The sequence below is a fragment of the Paroedura picta genome, chromosome 5 (genome assembly GCF_049243985.1).
Source record: "Paroedura picta isolate Pp20150507F chromosome 5, Ppicta_v3.0, whole genome shotgun sequence".
Lineage (NCBI taxonomy): Eukaryota > Metazoa > Chordata > Lepidosauria > Squamata > Gekkonidae > Paroedura > Paroedura picta.
Genome location: NC_135373.1, coordinates 99013504 through 99032646, shown reverse-complemented (window position 1 = coordinate 99032646; position 19143 = coordinate 99013504). Strand labels below are relative to the sequence as shown.

Here is a 19143-nt window from a genome sequence, read left to right as displayed (position 1 = left end):
AGACCAGGGGATTTGAACTCATCCAGTGCAGCTAAATACCTCTCAACAACCTCTCTATCCATGTTAACCTGCCACCCAGACACTATCCTTTGGCTACGGCCATCTCTAGATGTGCCTAAACACTTTGACCTGTGGGAAAAAACAGATGTAAAATAGGCACTAAGCCTTTCTGCTTTCTCTGCATCTTTCGTTAGAGTTTGTCCATCTGCACCCAACAGTGGGCCTATTGCCTCCTTTACTTTACGTTTGTTACAATGGGCTTCCCTGGCCAATCTTAGCTCACTCTCAGCTTTGGCCTTTCTGATGATTGATCTACAGTGCCTAGTAACCTGTAGGTACTCTTCTTTAGAGCTCTGTCCTTCCCTCCATTTCCTGAACATTATCCTTTTCTTTCTTAGTTCCTCTTGAAGTTCTCTGTTCATCCAAATAGGCTTCTTAGAGCTCCTGCAGTGTTTTCGTCTTTCTGGGATAGTAATTGATTGAGCATGCAATAGCTCTTGTTTGAGTAGCGCCCATCCTTCACATGCTCCCTTCCCTTCCAGCATTCTCGTCCATGGTATGACACTCATCATGTCTCTGAGTTTATTAAAGTTTGCCCTACGAAAATCCAACATCCGCGTCTGGCTACAAGCTTCCTTGGCTCCCCATCTCAAAAGGAATTCTATGAGGACATGGTCACTTCCCCCTAGGGTCCCCACCTCCTTCACCTCATCCACCAACTATAGATGACTATATAGTTGTTCCTTCAGTGAGTCTATTCCTATGCATATCGACAGGTTTAATCTAGATTTCCCTAAGCAATTTTTAAAAGAAGAATTTGGTGAAATTTTGTCAAAATATTTTTCCCCATGTTGAAGAGTTCTTTCTCTGTTGCCAATTGCCACAACCAGGATGACTTACACAACTAACTATCTTTGTATATCCTCCTAATCTGCTTTATGCCAATAAAGGTATTGTATTGTATTGTAACTAAGTATCTCTGCAGAGTCTTAGCCAGCAGAAAGTTTTAAGACTCAGAATCAGATCACAGATGTTCTATTTGAAATTATACTTAAAAACTCCATCTTACCCAAACTGTCACTTATATTGATGCCTTGTGTTTTTACTGATTTTCATCCTGTAAACAGTAAAATAAGGTCTGTATAAAAAACAATTCAGTAAGATAGAAGGTTCTCTGATGAAACTGTAAAATCATAATGGTGTGATTCAAATGAGCAGCCGTGTTGGTCTGAAGTAGCACAATAAAATCAGAGTCCAGTAGCACCTTTAAGACAACAAAGATTTATTCAAGGTGTGAGCTTTCAAGTGCAAGCACACTTGCACTCAAAAGCTCATGCCTTGAATAAATCTTTGTTGGTCTTAAATGTGCTACTGGACTCTGATCATAATGGTGTAACACTGTCCCCTTTTTTTCCTGTTCAAGTTTTCTGATCTCTCTATTAAACTGATGCAATGTTTGCTCATCAGCAAGAACTCATAGTCTCTGCTCACGTCCCCAAAAGCTGCAAGTATATTTCATAATTGGTTAAATGTACACATGTCAGGTGGGACTCTGAGATTGGGTGGGGAAGGGGGAACATTAGTCATTATAACAATGGTTGCTTAACAGAAGCTGTATGAAGGGGATAAGGAACAATTGATAAAAAGAAATTAAGTCCATGGCTACAATTGATTATGAATCCTATTATTTCAGGCCTGTCTGTGCAAGGATAACTGGGCTATGGCAATAGGTTAATTATTGACCTATCTGTGTCAAAGCTGGACAGAGAGGAAGGCAAGACCTGTCCCTCTTTTTAACTTGGCAAGTAACTGGGAAGAGCAGTGTCAGCTGCAGGCAAATAGTAAATAAAAACAGCAGCAAAAACGGCTCTTTGAAAGGATTATAACCTCATAGCACTGGTTAGTGAGTTAATTGCTGTAGGCACAATTTACTCTATTTTTCAAGGCAACATGGTCACAATTTTCACAGCATTAGGGCCCTTAGATAGACTGGAGACAATATTCATGCCCTCCTGATCTTCAGCAAAGGTGCAGGTGATAGATGCTATGAAGCACGGAAGTTGATCCAAGTTATACGCATCTGCAAACATTTCAACTGAAAGTTCCAATCAGCAGGCTATTAGAATATTACAGACCTGATTTTTATAGAACACCTACAGGATGTAGAAGACATGCATAATGCATAATAAACACACCCATATGGTTTTGCTTCTTAAGCGGTTCTTTGGTCACGTGCTGTACTAATTATAATGTGTCAGTCTAGCACTTTGAAGGACAGCTCAGAAAACAGAAGTTTAAAAATATGGGGGAGAGCGTAAGGTGACATCACTAGGTTTATGGATTCCTTTAGAACTGTGGTCCCCAACCTTTTTATCACCAGGGACCGGTCAACTCTTGACAATTTTACTGAGGCCCGGGGTAGGGGCGTAGTCTTTTGCCGAGGGATGTCACCACCACTGCCTGAGCCCCTGCTCCGCTTGCTTTCCTGCCAGCGTCCCTGACTTCCCATCACCCACTGCGCTGCCAGCAACAGCTGTGCAATGTCATGCCAAGGGGGATCCTCAGCCATGGCGGCCACCGGAGAGTACCAAAGGTGAGCCAGCGGCAGAGTGACAGGGCAGCCCCCAAGGCAGCAGCTGGGGAGGAGAACGAGGAGCCGCGGCCCAGTACCAACTGATCCATGGACCGGTCCCGATCTCTGGACTGGGGGTTGGGGACAGCTGCTTTATATTCCCTGGCTTTTACTGTGGGCTAACTCCCACTTGCACTACAGTAAGTCCTTGAGCCTTTGCGTAGTTGTGGTGGAAAGTGCGGTCAAGTTGCAACTGACCCCACAGGATTTTCAAGGCAAGAGATGTTCAGAGGTGCTTTGTCATTGGCCACTTCCGTGGCCTGAACTTCCTTGGTGGTCTCCCATCTAAATATTAACCAGGACCACCCCTGCTTTGCTTCCAAGTTGTAACAAGATTGGGCCAGCCTACCTGTCATAATACCAGCATCTTAAATGCCTGGAGAATCCAGATCATATAATTAGTCATTGAAAAGTGGACTAAATATCTTAGGGATGCAGCAATGAGCTATGTAGTTTGAAAAACCTTTAAGCACTTTGGAGTCTGAGAAGAAACAGTCTGGTTGATTCTCCTTTGCAGAGTAACTTGGCCACTGCACCGACATCACTCATGCCAGTTAATTTATGAACAAATGCCATGTTGTGAATAAACCCATGTTGTGAATACATCTCATCTGAATAAAGACAGACAGTAGCAATGTGGTGGGGGAAGCAGTGAGGTAATAGACAATCCGGCCGCTTCTGGTAATGTATCAATCAGTTTTGAGAGCCAGTCTTTTCCCCTTTCCCTATACAGTGAATAAATATTGTAAGCCTGTTACAGTGTTTGGGATCACATGAACTATTCCAATAATGTGCTTTCGATCATTTATTTTAAGCAAAAACATATGTTCCAGGGGGGGAGGGTGAAAATTCTTTTAGTAAACAGCAGAGCAGCATAGTTGTGGGTTTGCACACTGGGACAATGGTGAGACTAGAAACATTTTGGGGCCAATAGAGTGAAATGTTTTCCTCCGCAGGGTGCCTTTGGAAACTGTTCCTTCCACACATGAAAATATCATTGGTGCTTCAAGCCTTATGGAGCTTTTAAAAAGTGCTCAATCATACTGGGAAGAAATACTCCCTAGCAGCATATCCAACAGCAAAAAAGCTCCAAGGATTTTTTGGTAGTGACAGTACTGTTATGGATCCTTGTTGGTGACTCGCCTGTTCAGTGTACTCCAAGCTTGCAAACATGGCTTCCATTAACCAGTCAGAGAAGTGTTTTGTTGTTATTTGTAAATGGAAAGAGAGAGGGTGTTTTTTATTTTACTTCCGGTTGTTCACATAAAACAATGAAGGTGGACAGGCTAGAAAAAAATCTTCAAGGGTTGATCACAGAAACTGAAACACAGAAAAAGAGTGTTAGGCATTGTTTGTGTGCATTAACAATGAGGGATCAGCCATGTAGTCTGCCTGAGTTACTTGCCATCCTACACTGTAATTCTAAACACAGTTATATCTTCTAAAGTCAACAAGGAGAGGCTAAGAGTGCAATCCTAAACAGAATCATACCCAAACTCATTGACTTCTATAGACTTTGAAAAGGGTAACTCTGCTTTTTCTTGTGCTGTTAATTACCTATGGTTTCAGTGCTCTGTTGTAGTGTTACCTTGTTCCTAGATTTTACTAATCAAAGGGAGCAAACCTAAGCAGATGTCTTCAGAAGCAAGTCTCATTTGATTCAACTGGGCTTTCTTCCTCTCAAGAAGTGTTTTCAGGGTTGCAGCCAAAGTATTTTGTAATCTTGTGATCTTTCCTGAACAGTTAAATGCTATCCCAGCTTCAGAGATATATTCATCAATTCACAACACTGGGAGTTGTCTGCAACCTGTTTCAAGGGGAGCTACTTTTCTTCTTCTGCAGAGTTTATCAGAAGGAAGATAAGGGAATGACTCTTCTGCCAAAGATGATACATTTGTCTAAATCTACTACACAGCTACCAAACTGGTCTGATGTGTACATTTATTTTGCTGTGGCTTTTAAGAGTGATGAAAATATTTTCTTTGTTAGTATTTCTTCCCTCTCTTCTTCCAAAAACATATTTCAAATATTTAATGGGACTGGACTCACAGCTGGAGATTCCCATAAAGAACAATGAATTATTACCACAGAGCAAACTGAAGCAGAATAAGCCTTTCTGTCCATCTGTGCTGAGCTTTGCTTTTGGCAGTCCCAGATGGGTAACTGTGCTTGTCTGTGGCAGTCAGGGTAGTGTCGTGGCTAGACTGCTGGTCTAGGACCTCTGAGACCCAGGTTTGAATCCCCTCTCTATCATGGAAGCTCTTTAGGAGACCTTAGGTCAGCCATACGTGCTCAGTCTAAACTACTTCACAGGGTTATTGTGAGGATAAAATGGAGGACAGGAATGCAACAGAAGCTGCTTTGGGTTCCCGTGGGTGAGAAAGGCCTTCTATTTATATCCTGCCTCAGTTCCTTAGAACTGAGGCGGCTAACAAACAAGTTGGTAGTCCATCAACACCATAAAAACCACACACATGATCAAACATAAAAGAAAACATAAAAGCACACAAAATAAAACACACAACATAAATATGCACAAAATATGTTTCCCTCTCACTGCAGGAAGTGAAAGTGTCCCACAGCCACACTCATAGATGATTCCAAAGGACTAGATTACTGCAGAAAAAGTCTGCCTGGCGTGACCATTTTTCCTGATGTCAGCCTTAGGACTTCCAAGGCCTTCTGCAGCAAGGATACACAATAGTCATTGCTGTCCCCATTGTGGTTTTTGTTGTAAATTGTATTTTGTTTATTTTTTTAATTCTATGCCGCCTTTCCACTCAATTTGGGGCCCCAAAGCAGCAAACATTAAAACTACACAATAAAATAAAATAAATTTATAAACATATATACATAAGCATCGATAGCTAAAACAAATAAAGCATATATACACTTCAAATATAAAAATATAACAATATTTTGAAAAAATAAATACAAAACAGGGAGGAGAACTAAAACGATTTAGATTAGTATAGGAATGCCAGACATAAAAACGAAGTCTTAACTTGCTGGCAGATTACAATGATATAAGGTTGCCAACCTCCAGCTGAGACCTGGTGATATTCTGAAGTTACAACGGATCTCCAGACTTCAGAGATTAGTTCCCCTAGAGATGGTTGCTTTGGAAGATGGACTCTATAGCATTATACCTGCTGAGGGTCCTCCCCTCCTCAAACCTCACCCATCCCATTCTCCAGCCCCGCATTTCCAGGGATTTTCCAGTATTAAATTGGCAACCTTCCTTGGGTTTCTCAGGTGGCCAGCCATCTATCCTCAATGGTGGTGGTACTAAGTTCTTAGGGTATTATGGAACAATACTGCCTAGTTTCTGGATGGATGGTCTTCAGTTCACACTATTAAAACTTTGCTGGTTCTACATATCTAGAAATATATCCTTATCTATGGTTTCCTATATATAAAAGGGAAACTGGCCCTGGGGTGGAATCATGGTTTTGATGCAGTCATTTAATATTGTAAGGGAATGGTCCCATCCTGTTTTCCAAACCAGAGTTACAGGGTCCTTTTCCAAATCAAAACCAGAGTTACAGGGTCCAATTCTAATCTTAAGGCTCCTCTTTCCTTTCTTTAATTATCTAATTATTAACCCAAGGCTTTCTCCTCTAATACTATAATTAAATTCATACCATAATATTTTAAATTCTCTTCACTGTAAGTACATCAGTCATAACAATTACTAGTAATAACAGAGTCTCACAGCAAACTCATAAGGGAAGTATGCATGATTATCCACATTTAACACATATGGAAAATGAGGTACAGAAAAGTGAATACACTCAATGCTTTCTTTTCAGCATGCATAGGAATACAGTGCTGTGACCTGTACATTTATCTGCAATAGGATCTTTCTTTCTAAAATAAAGTACATCTACATAATCTGTAGAGCCACTGTGTTCTAGATTAAAGGACATCCCCTTAAACATGGAATGCTACCCACATTAAAAACCATCTGGCAATCCTTAAAAAAAAAGGGGGGGGGTCTTTCTGCATTCTTGTTTATAAGTTCTAGTCCTGTTCTCCTTGGATGGCTCTCCTGTGCTTATATAAGGGCTGATTAGAAGATTAATAGTTCCCAGAAGAAACATGAACTGTCCCTCCCCTCCCAATTTTGAATCAAATCAGATTGTTCTTCAATCTGTCCTGGCTTGCACTTTGTTTCTGGATGCCTCCCTTGACCTCCTTGGTTCAGTACTGCCTTTGAGTCAGTGTCTGAAATTTGTATTGTTCTCTCAAATCTAGTTGCTGCCACCTGATTGCAGATTATTTTTTATTCCCTGAGAATTATGCTATATATTTCTAGACCAACTCAGTTCAAAAATTACCAGGCTAACTGCCTTGCAGGTTCGCCTCTTCCACAGGTCTACATCCAACAGCTTCAGGTCTGTTTAGTCTGATTACAGGTCCCCACAGTGACCCTGCACAAAAGGACGAGATAGTATAAATTGAATCTGAAAGTACAGGAGACTTGACCAAAATAGTTGAGGAGCATGATCATGTAATGACACGCACTATCTATTTTTGTTTAATAAGCAAAGCAAAATCAGGAGGCCTGCAGGACAACCAGTGAATGATTTGCATCTTCAGATTTTTATTCACTACAGAGAATGGTGGTGGAATTCCTTTTACATTTATGCAATAAAGCTGAGATTGCTGGGGACTTGATAGTGTTTGTCCTAAAGTGTTGAATATATTAATTTCTGAAACTGTTGAATATCTGTATCATACATCTCTCTCTGGAAACAGCATCTTTAGCTTGGGAAACAATGGCTTTAACACTAATAGATTCAAGAGGGTAGCCATGTTGGTCTGAAGCAGCAGAACAAATTTAAGACCAAACTTTGTTGGTCTTAAAGGTGCATATGCATTGTTCTGCAGATCTGCGAACAGGGAGAGCCAAATGCTCTACTTCAAAGAAGATGATGTCCCAAGATACTTCCATGCTGGGAGGACAGGCAGGTGGCAGAAGGGCAAAGTCTCAACTTACTGCTGTCAGCAACTGATTATCTAGTCACCCATTATTCTCTTAATGTGGACACAGAATTTTCCCCATGTAATTCAATCTCAAGTGAATACAAACAAATCCAAATTGGTGTTTTTTCCTATTTAATTCTGGAATCTGTTAACCATTTTCATTATGTTCACACTTTGCTTAGAAATATGAGTTGATTATTTCCATTCCATGACTTTGTACCTGAGGAAGTGTGTGTGTGAGCACAAAAGCTCACACCTTAAACAAAACTTTGTTAATCTTAAAGGTGCCACTAGACTCTAAATTTGTTCTACAACACTAATAGCAATTTTTGTTTAAAATCAAAAGATTCTAGAGAGGTGACCCTGGAAACTAAAACCAATCTGCTGCTAGTGTGGTGTTGTGGTTACAGAGTTGGGCTGGGATGTTGGAGACCAAGGTTTAAATGCCTACTCTGCCACAGAATCTTACTGGGTGCCATTGGAGCTAGTCATACACTCATAGCCTTACCCGCTTCACAGGGTTGTTCTGAGGATAAAATGCAGATCACAATGTAAGCCACCTTGTGTCCTTTTGGACAGTGGTCCACAACCCCTGGTCCGGGGACCAGTACCGGTCCATGGATCAGTTGGTACCGGGCCGCGGCTCCTCCTAGTCCTCCTCCCCAGCTGCTGCCTTGGGGGCTGCACTGCCACTCTGCTGCTGGCTCACCTTTGGTGCTCTCTGGCGGCCGCCATGACTGGGGCTCCCCCTTGGTGTGGCACTGCACAGCTGCTGCTGGCAGCGCCACCCAGTGGGCGGCGGGAAGTCAGGGGCGCCATCAGGAAAGCAAGCGGAGCAGGATCTCAGGTGGTGGCAGCAACGTCCCTTGGCAAAAGACTGCCCCCCCCGGGCCTCAGTAAAATTGTCAAGCGTTGACCAATCCCCAGTGATAAAAAGGTTGGGGACCACTGCTTTTGGAGACAAAAGCATGGTATAAAGTAAATAAAGAGAAGGAAAACTGATAAGATGCTGCTAATATGCTGTAGATGTGTTGGGCCTTGCAGAATATAAAATTGGATGGCCTGCTGGATGATCTGAGCTAGGAAGGGACAGTGTGATTTTGTTGATTCTCTGGAACTTCTCAGTTGTTTTTGATACCATTAATCATGATATACATATGGGCTGGGATGGAGAGGCCCCACTCCAAAGTGTTTCTGGCCTTACCTTTAAGGAAGACTTCAGAAGGTGGGACTGCTGCTCAGCCCCTTGGCATATGGCTTATGAGACTCTTGGCCCCAGTGCTTTGTAATATATACATGAAACTACTGGGTGAGGTAATTGGGAGATTTGGCCTGGGTTGTCAGCAATACATGGATGACACTCAGCTCTATCTCATACTTCCAGCTGATCTGAGGGAAGCTGTAAGAAACCTTGAACCAGTGCCTGAGGCAGTTTTGGAGTAGACATGAGCTAATACATTTTAGCTTAATCCTGACAAGATGGAAGTGCTACTGGTTAGCAGAAGATCTGACCCAGAATTTAAGGTGTCACCTGTTCTGGATGGGGCTGTACTCCCTTTGAAGGCATTGTCTATAGTCTGGGAATGCTCTTGGATCTGGGCCTATTTCTGAATAATCAGGTAGCAACTGTGGCCAGGACTACCTTTTATTAGTTTTGACTGCGTAGCCAGCTGCAGCCTTTCCTGGGCAGAAAAGATATGGCCACCATGGTGTATGGCCTGGGTACAGGTAGATTAGAATCATAGAGTTGGAAGGGATCTTACAGGCCCCAGCTAAATGCAATAATCTAATGCAGCGGTCCGCAAGCTTCTGCTTGCCGCGGACCGCTGCGGAGTGGTGCGCGGAGAGGGCGGTCCAGGGGCCCGCGCACGCGCGGCAGCCCCAGCGCAAATGTGCATGCGCGGACTGCCGCGCATGTGCGTTTGCGCCCAGCAGGGGCGCAAACGCGCGTGCGCAGCAGTCCGCGCATACGCGTTTGCGCCGCCACCATGCCGGCGCCCGCGGCTTCCCCTCCCGGCCCCTCCAGGCCACGAGCAAATCGGCCGCTAAAGCTAAAGCGGCCGATTAGCTTGCGGCTCGGCAAGCTTCTCTTCCCTCACTTCCCGAAGTGAGAAGCTTGCCAGGCCGCAAGCTAATCGGCCGCTTTGGCGCCCGATTTGCTCACAGCCTGGTGAGCTTCTCACTTCGGGGGGAGGGAAGACGGAGCCGTGGCCCGGCGCCGAGGCCTTCGCGGCCCGGCGCCGGGTCGTGGCCCGCGGGTTGGGGACCACTGATCTAATGCATTCTGCATGGGGCTGCCCTTGAAAAGTATTTGGAAACTTCAACTGGTGTTGAATGCTGCAGGTAGAACATCGACTGGAGGGGTTGTAAGGACTCCAGTCCTGTTAATTCTACACTGGCTTTCAATTTGTTTCCAATTCAAGGTGCTGATATTTTAAGCCCTATGTACCCAGGGACTAACATACCTGAAGAATTGCCTAATCCCTTATGAACCTCTAACCACTGTGGTCATCTTCAGAGGGTTTGTTTTGGTTGGCCCCTTCATCTGAGGTTAGATGGTTGGTAACCTGGAAGATGGCCTTCCTAAAAATGGCACCAAAACTCTCAACTCCCTCCCCTGGAAGATTTGCCTGACCCCTTCTGTCACTGTCTTCTGCCAGTGGGTAAATGAAGACTTTTCTGTGTTTCGCTTGACATTCCCTGAGTGATCCCTCTTTTAAGTAGCTGTTTTTATCTTTGCTACTTATTTTAAGATATTGTTTTTATTAGTTTTAATTATACATTTGTGTATTGTTTTAATGGCTTTTAAGTTAACGTTTTAATCTGTATGTTTAAGTTTGTTAGCCACTTTGGTAGTCCTATGGAGACAGAAAGCCAGAATAAAAATTTGGTAAACAATAACAATATTTCAAACTTTTGAAAATGGCTTTAAGAGTCCTGTGCTATTATTTACCTTTTAAGACTCCATCTTAGTATGGGTGTAAACTTCAGTGAATTGCTGAGTAAGGGTGTATAGTGTCAGACCACAGGCTATATATTCTTAATATTCCAAGCTGTTAGCAGTGAGTTATCAGTTATCCACACTTGTTAATCTACTAATGGTGGTGGTGGTAGGTAATTTTGAATCTTCTCTAATTTGCTTGTATCATTTTTAAAACCTGGGGATAATAATGAGGCAAAATTTCATATGTATCTGCTGCAGCCCAAACTATGGCAATAACAAAAATTAGTGACAAATTAAAAATGCATGTGTCATGCCATTAACCATTGTAAACCAGAGTCAACTTCTCTGATGAACATCTGAAAAAATGGCCTCTAGTGCATAAATTTATTTTATTTAAGATATTTATATTATTAAAATGTATATTTTATTATTATAAATTATTAAATTAATACCCAAGGTGACTTAAGACAATACAATATAAAAAGATTTAAAATAATAAAAAATAAATTAACCAAAGCAAGTAAGCAGTGGATAAAAATAATTGTAAAAGCAACAGCAGGTAATAAAAACTGCAAAATCAACATTATTGTTAGCATCAACTGAAAACCATTATACATGTTTTTAAAAATAGGAATTAAATTATCTCTGGGACAAAGTAGCCATGGCTAATTTCTGATCAAGGCTAAGGGAAGGAAATACCACAGTTGGGCCTACAACTGAAAAAGCTCTGCTCTGCATATTTCCTGGCCTCAACTCTTTCATTGTGAGCACACAAAGCAGGTCTGAGTTGATGGAGCGGCTGTCCTTCATCCTATTTTTGAGGTTTACAGGTCAAAACCAGAACTTTGATTTGGGCCCAGAAGCAAATTAGCAAACAGGTGATGTAGCACTCTAGCACTGTTGCAATATGATTACCACGTAGACTTGCTGAAGTTCTCTAGGAATCACAGCTGATTTCCTGACTGCAGAGATTTCCATTTCCTTGGTGAAAATGGCAGCTTTGGAGGCTAAATTCCTTCCCATCCTCATATTCTGCCTTCCCCAAGTACTGCCCCCAAATCTACAGGAATTTCCCAAGACATATTTGGCAACCCTATCACCATGGCAGATTCCAGTTATAACCTGAGACCAAATTAAGAGTTACATAGCATTCAAAGGCATCTCCATAAATTACAGGAACCCAGTTGGGATACCAGCACATGTGTGGCTCTAACCTAAGGTGGTTCTGTATGCTCATGTTTTTAATTTTGATAGATATCTGGTGGTAGAAAGCGCTGCCATAGACCGTTTATGCACTGGAGGTTTCATGCTGGGCTGCAGGCTGGAGTTTTAGTCATGGTAGGTTGACCCACCTCTTCCTGCGGGAGCATTTGACCCAGTGCACCTCATCTGCCCCCGATCTGTGCTCCTGCATGGGCTCTGGGGCAGTGAAGTTCCCAGTGCATAAACGGTAATAGAGATCCATCAAAATTCAGCTGGCTTAAAGAGAGACAGCTTGGTGTAGTGGTTAAGAGTGGCGGCTTCTAATCTGGAAAGCCGGGTTTGCTTCCCCACTCCCCCACATGCAGCCAGTTGGGTGACCTTGGGCTAGTCACAAGGTTAGAACTGTTCTCATGGAGCAGTTTCTCTCAAAGCTCTCTCAGTCTCACCTACCTCACAGGGTGCCTGTTGCAGGGAGAAGAAGGGAAAGCGATTGTAAGCCACTTTGAGACTCTTTCAGGTAGAGAAAACTGGGGTATAAAATCCAACTTTTCTTATGGCGATGTTATAGGGTTTTCAATGCAAGAATTTTTATAGATCTTTACTGTTCCATTTAAGATTAACTGAAATGTCAACTACTATTGGATTTAGCACTGAATATAGAGTTTAAATTTTATCTACTAGTACATACTATTTTAAAATCTGTGATAGGTTAAGTTCACATACACATTCGATGCTCCTGACTATTCTGCATGTGTACTTTGGTTGCTTCTTCCTAAACCACAAAAGAACCATCTCCTTTGATCCCAATTTTGCTGGTTAATGTACAAGATGGAGTTCTCTCAAAGTTCTTTTACTCTTTTAGTATGCTGGGATTTGTGTTTCCAGGTTTCCAATGACTGTTGAACAAGTTGGCATGGCATGTTGCATTGGACTCTGAATGTTGGGTGAATCAACTATGTATCCTTCCATTTCTGATACAAAATATGGAATGCTTCATTATGAATACAAATGACTTGGATTGCGGGTACTTTTGTATAATTTAAAGCACTAACAAAATTTCTTAGGACCCAGACTGAAGGGAAAGATAGAGAATTAAGCCAGTTGAGAGGGGATCCTATCTCAATTTGTGAGTTTTGATGCATTTTGCAATCACTTACCTCCCCTGGGCTGTCAAGCCTGTGCAACTACTGCTAGTTCACTTCCACAACAACTGGAAAGTACAATAAGTCACATTGAAAATGGACTGTGAGCTGTGCAGGGAAAGCCACTAAAGATAGGAAGCTTCAGGTCCTACAAACAATAACAGATATGGGAGAAGAAACCTTTAGCTTGGTCTGTTCAGTGACCAGAATATTTTGCACCCCAATTCATTCTCACCCCCTGCCCAGCCCTTCTGGAAGTGGGCTGAGTCTGGATGTGTGAACACTTTTGACAAAAATGTACACAGATAATCATTTCACAAACACAACAGGAACCTGGATCACTTCAGCAGAGCTTCGCTCATCCATAGGGTCAGGTGAAAACAAGCACAAAGGTGGCGGAATGCTCTTTCAGCCTTTTAAATTCATGATTGTGGCCAACTGGCCACTAAAGACAGTGAGTTTAGTGGCCATCTCAAATAGCAATCTGTGCTTATGAATGGTTTCAGGTAATTAATTCCCCATCAGCTACTGGTTTAAAGGGGGAGGGGGAGGAAGTAACTGTTCAATTTTAGAGTGTGAATTGGCTCTTCTCCGACTGAGGGTAAGAAAGGGAGAGGGTGTTGGGGAAAGAAATATCTTTTATATCTGCCGAAAGAACTGTACACGAGTGGGAAACGCTGCCGTTTTCTGGAGACGCCGACATCTTGCAGGATTCAGAACATATTGGAAGACAACGGGTGCTGTATTTACATTGTCCAATATACTCGAAATCCGTCCTTTCAAAAAACACTTCGGGCGTAATGGAGTACGATGTCGACTCTTTATAAGAACGGACGGTGTGGTCAATAACATAAAAACCATACGGGGCAGCATTAAAATTCCTCTCAATTACTACACAGCGCCCAAACAACGCGGCCCCGCGTCTTTCTGCGTAATAAAGCGCCCCCCCCCCATTTCCCTTCTTTTAGAGGAACAGAAATGGATTCTGGCAAGAAAACGAGAACATGAAATTGCGCAACTCTTTGATAAAGACCTTTGTACCTCCACCTCAGGGCTGCGTAGTGGTTTTGGGGATTTATTTTTATTTGGGGGGGGGCGCCGTCCTACCACCATAGGGGACAAAATAACGTGGATGTACCGTGCAATCTGTACACATAATATGCAGCGTCATCACCCCCGCCACATCTGTGTGCGTATACATAGGCATCTGTGAGACGGTGAGAGGCCGGCCCTGCTCTCGTTTTTACCTGCAGCAGCTCTGCCGCCTTGTCCCCCCACCCCCATCAAACCCCCCAGGTTAGTACGTCGGGGCCGGTGTCTTATGAAGCAGCAAATGAGGGGAGAGGGGGGAGGGCCTCCCGCCTAGCGCTTCCGATGCGCAGCACGGGCACTGCCAGTTCCAGGGTACACAACCTCCCCCCTCCCCCCAGATTACAATAGGCCTGTCCCTCGCGGTGTATTTTTGCCGACTGGAAATAAAGGGAGAGGAGGGGGGACGAGGGCGAAAAGTATCGCCCTCCCCTTTAAGAGGCGGAGGCCAGCGAGTTTGCGGAAGGGATCTCTCCGGGAGCGCCAGCCTAGTGGCTGAAGTGGTCTCGTGACCGCGGCCGACCCCTCCTCGGGCCCTCCCCCCCCGCGGCCCTCCGCGTTCCATTGTGTGTGCGAGCTGCGTGCGTCCCCGCCTCTCTGCTTTGGCCACGCCTCTTTTTTCTCTTGGCTCATTTCCGGCCGCCGCCGCTCGCTTCCCTCGGAGGAATCGGGAGAGTGAAGAAACAACAGCCGCCATTTTGTTTGTGTGTGAGCGACTGAGGGGAGGGAGCGAACCGGGGAGACCGAGCTGGGCGGGCAGAGCCTAGGAAGGGCGAAAGCGGCGAGAGAGATCCAGAGCAACTCAGGGCGCCTGGCCGGCCAGACCCGAGAGAGCCCGAAGTCTGCGCGATATACCCTCCACACCAGCCTCGCAGCCAGTAGGGGAGGACGCACTCCCGGCTTCGGCTAGGGACTCGGGACCCCGGGTGGACCCCACCCACAGCCTCCCTCGGCCGCTGAGCCCGTCGCGGGGTAGGAGGCCGCGTTGGAGGGCTCTCTACGGTCACCCCTCCTCCCGGGGCTCCATGGCGGACCTGAGACGGAGCCGCGACAGAAGCGCCTGAGGCTCGGCGTCTCCGGTTCGGAGGCGAGCCTTCTCCTCTCCGCAGACCCAGCTCTCGCAACCATCCCTATTCCCCGGGGAGGGGGAAGAGGCAGAGGGGGAGGGGCTGCTGCTGCTGCTGCTTCCTCCTCCTGCTCTGGGATCGATCCCTCCGTCTGACCAGAAGGGGGGCACCCTGCCTGCTACTGAGGAAGAAAGGAAGAAGGGGGGGGGGGTCGAGTCCTGAAGCCCACCCTCTCCTGCCCCCATCCCGGGATCCGCGCTGCCTCCATCGGGACAACAACCCCTCCTCCTCCTCCTCCTTGTTCCTGCACAACAAGATGTGAAGCGGAGACTCCTGGGACTTAGCTTCATCCTCATCCTTACGGCTCCCCTTTCTGCAGCCATTAGTGACTGGCGAGAAAAGCGCAGGGGGAGTTGGGGACCCTCGATACCCTCTTTCTGATCCCCTTCCCCAGCCCCGTTTTCATTAGCGGTGGGCATTTTTCTCTTCCTTTGCAGGCTGGTTTTGGAGAGAGTGGGGAAGAAACTGCTCAGCGGAGGAGAGCAATTCTTTCTCCTTTTTTTCTCCTCTCCTCCTTCGCCCGCCTCCTTGTGGCGATGAGGAGGAGGAGGACGACGCCGAGGAGGAAGAGGTTGATGGCGGCGGCGAAGAGGCAGCAGCAGGAGGAGAAGACGACCCCCCGGAGGATGAAGATGGTGGTGTTGGTGGTGACGAGGAAGCACCAGCAGCATAACAGCCGGATTTAATTTGATTTATAAATCCACCAAGCCCTCTTAATTGTTTTTGGGAAAGGGCTTGATTTGTTCTTCGCATCCTTATTTTCCCCCTGTGGCCCGGAGAAAAGACTGCTTCCACACCCTATTTTCTATCTCTGTTCCCCCTTAATCGCTGCTACCCTACGGAGACCGATCCAGAGGGGCAGAAAAAGAGGAACTTTGTCGCTTTCTTCTTCAGCTCCTTCTTTTCTTACTGTTGTCCAGCTGACTCCGGATTCAAGAAGGAGGTGACGGCATTGGGGGTCCCCATCTTCTGTTTGGGCTCTGTTTGTCTAAAAAAGAATTAAAAATGGCCGAGAATGTGGTGGAGTCGGGCCCGCCTTCAGCCAAGCGGCCTAAACTCTCCTCACCGGCGCTCTCTGTCTCTGCAAGCGATGGCACAGGTCAGTTTTGAGCAATAGATCTCCCTTGTTTTAATGTGTGTCCTCCCTCATAAGGGCTCCTTCTATAGTGATTCTTTCGTTATTCTGTTTTCTGATGTGTTGCTCACCACCCTTTTTATAGACTGTTCATAAGCCTTTTTTATGTACCTTGTTTTTCTTTACACCTTGCTGCATTAATCCCATTGGATGTTTAATTGCTGCTGCCTTTAATTTTTGGAGGGACTGAAAACAGATATGTTTTATTGGCTATTGCAACACTTCAAACCCTTGAACCTTAAAACTTTATTTGTCTGTGTGATTTTTTTTTCATATGTGTGCAAATGGTCTTTTCACTTTTTGTAGGTGCATGTATGCATGTAGAATATTTCAAATTACTTAGACATGGTATTCTGCTCTGAGTATTTTTTTCTCTTCTATATTTAATTTGTTACCTCAAGTAAGTAGTGATGCTATTTGAGGTACAGATGTTGTTCATTTGGTGTATAAGATCTGCACACATTCGTTAAATTATTTAATTAGAATTGCTTTGAGAAACAATATGGAGCACAGTTCTTTTCTGCATCTTGTATTTCTCTGCTCTGCAACCAAAATGTCTGAAGTTCCTATATGGGCTTGCTGGATATGTGTGGATGAGTATAGCTATTTGCTGTGTTGCTGACATTGTAATGGTTCCTTGAGTAAGCCAGTTTGGAAACATTAGAACTCCTTTGGAGTTGGGGTGCAAGTTACAGGTGTTCCCATTTGTAACAAATATGTACTGGTTGTGCTGAAAGTTCAGGAAAGTGTTGTGTTGTAGAATGAAGCTGACTACACAGGAGTATTTGCTGTAGTTTCGGGGGGGGGGGGCAGTAGTGGAGTGCCTGAACAATCTTTGTGTAGTATTCTTCAAAGTCCTTTTAAAAGAGAACAAATCTGGAATTCTTATCTAGGCCTCATCTAGGTACTGTGGTTTATAGTGAGTTTTTGTTCACTGAGCATATTAATGTTATTATTACTGATGAATATATATATTGAAAATAAAAGGGAAGATGGCTGATTGATTTGATAGCAACATATCAAAGTGTCTTTTGGTTTGAATACTGGCTTGACTAGTATAAAGTTTCATGCTTCTGGTATTAATATTTTTCAGTGAGGGCCTTCTCAATAATTTGAGGGCCTTGGAGGTGACTTCAAACCAAGCCATATTTGCTGTATTTCAATATTAATATTAGGTATGTATAGCCATGAAGTCAACAGTTCCTATTATATTATGAAAGTTGAGTTGGAAGCAGTTTCTCTCTGGTCGAAGAATTACTACTGAAGGTAAAGTAAACAATGTAAGTGTTCAGCTTTCTCAGAATTGTGCTTCAGAGTAGTATTTAGATTCCTATCATATCACTTTCCTTTCCATTGTAGATGGATGCGAATATGTAGATTAGTCAGACACGTAACATTGAAAATGCATCACATTTAAGACTGTAGGAGAATGTAGACAAATTGTCTGTTCAGCTACTAAATCACAGCACCATATTAAATACCATCAGATTATGTAGCTTTCTGGTTAGTGTAAATAGTTCATTCTAGCTGACAAGGGAAACAAGTTATTGTAGAAACAAGGTGTGACTTTGGATTTGATACAGTTTTTCTTATGAGTTGCTCAGTTAGAGAATTAGAATCTTCATAAAGCATATTTCAATCATCTTTTATTTCTTCCTGCATGGTAATAATAAAAGCCTTTGCACCTTCCTGTTGCTGGTGTAGGCATACAATGGAGCAAATTGAGTTTATTGTCCTGATTGATGATTTTTGACCTGCTTTCAAAAGACATACTTATGGTTTCCTATTAATTGTTGCTAGTAATATGAATGAAATCCGTTATACCCACTTCAGTTTTATTTAAATGAGCATTCCTTGACAATGCAGTTAAATCAACCGGAGCTCTTAAATTGTAGTAAATTCTTAAACTACATTTTGAGTAAAATGTTGCTTCCACTAGGACTACATATGCTTAATATTCAGTAATGCTCTTATATAGGGGTTTATTACTGTGATTGTGGTGGTAAGTTTTTGAGAAGTGAAGATACCATGGTTTTTTGTAACTAGAATGTAGTTATCCAGAGAAATCATTTTAAAGGATGCTAACATGTGGAATGATAGTATACTTATTTTCTGAAACAAATTATTAGCCTGTTTCTCATAATGCTGCGTCACAGTGCTGCATCTTTTTCTAGCTATTAGAATCCCTTGCTGCTTTATTTCTTTGCTGTTCTGAAGCTCAGGTGCCATGCAGCATATTTAACAAACTTATACAGTTGTAAAATGTATGGAATGAGGAGGAATGCAAGATTATTAGCAGATTAAATGGTCTCATTATCACAATACTAAAGTTGGTGATTTTTGGTATTACTTTTTACTGTTCAATAGCAATGATATTGGTTGGGTTCTCTATCAGTCATGTTAATTTCTGTCACAGATTTTAGATATGACACTTGCTCAAATCTATATTTTATTATAGTAGCTAGTTACTTGAACATACATCATATAGGACTAAGACATTTCACTCCTTGAATAAAGCTAAGTTGTGAAAAGTAGGTTGTGTGAAGTAATCATATGTGAGCTTTGCTGAAAACACAATAACACATGTTAAATAGAAAAAACACAATTATCAAGTCCATGAAGTGAATAGGTTGTATAAAGAAAACTCTTTATCAGACTTATAGGATCTGTTTTATATGTAATCTACCTATAATTGAGTTCATATAAATGCATAAGTTGCATTTCTGCTGCTGTAGTAAGTTATGTGCTAGAGTTAATTTTTTTAAAAAATCTGCCTTAGTTTTGTGTATTGGACAAGATGGTTACTAGGTAAGGGGTTTTGATTGAAATTAATTTCTATTGCAAAAAATCAGGGTGCTTTTCAGTCTCATGAGAGCTTTTTC

At 43.3% G+C, this 19143-nt stretch overlaps 1 protein-coding gene and 1 long non-coding RNA gene across 4 annotated transcripts in view; one reads left to right on the top strand and one right to left on the bottom strand.

Moving 5' to 3' along the window:
• Nucleotides 1-3467: 3467 nt before the first annotated feature.
• LOC143838296 (uncharacterized) lies at nucleotides 3468-14538 on the bottom strand. Its single transcript, XR_013231323.1, has 4 exons — nucleotides 14049-14538; nucleotides 12926-13058; nucleotides 10575-10779; nucleotides 3468-3952 (listed from the first exon to the last, which is right to left on the bottom strand). It is a non-coding gene; the product is annotated as an uncharacterized LOC143838296 (long non-coding RNA).
• Nucleotides 14189-19143, top strand: part of EP300 (EP300 lysine acetyltransferase) — a 92731-nt gene continuing 87776 nt past the window's right edge. Inside the window, exons 1-2 of one of the 3 annotated variants that reach the window (XM_077339390.1) lie at nucleotides 14189-14206; nucleotides 15564-16225. In XM_077339390.1, the coding sequence (XP_077195505.1) occupies nucleotides 16132-16225 (94 nt within the window). In that variant the 5' untranslated portion in view covers nucleotides 14189-14206; nucleotides 15564-16131. Of the gene's footprint in view, nucleotides 14207-14636; nucleotides 16226-19143 lie in introns of those variants that run through there. The other 2 variants (XM_077339389.1, XM_077339391.1) reach the window with 2 other exon arrangements.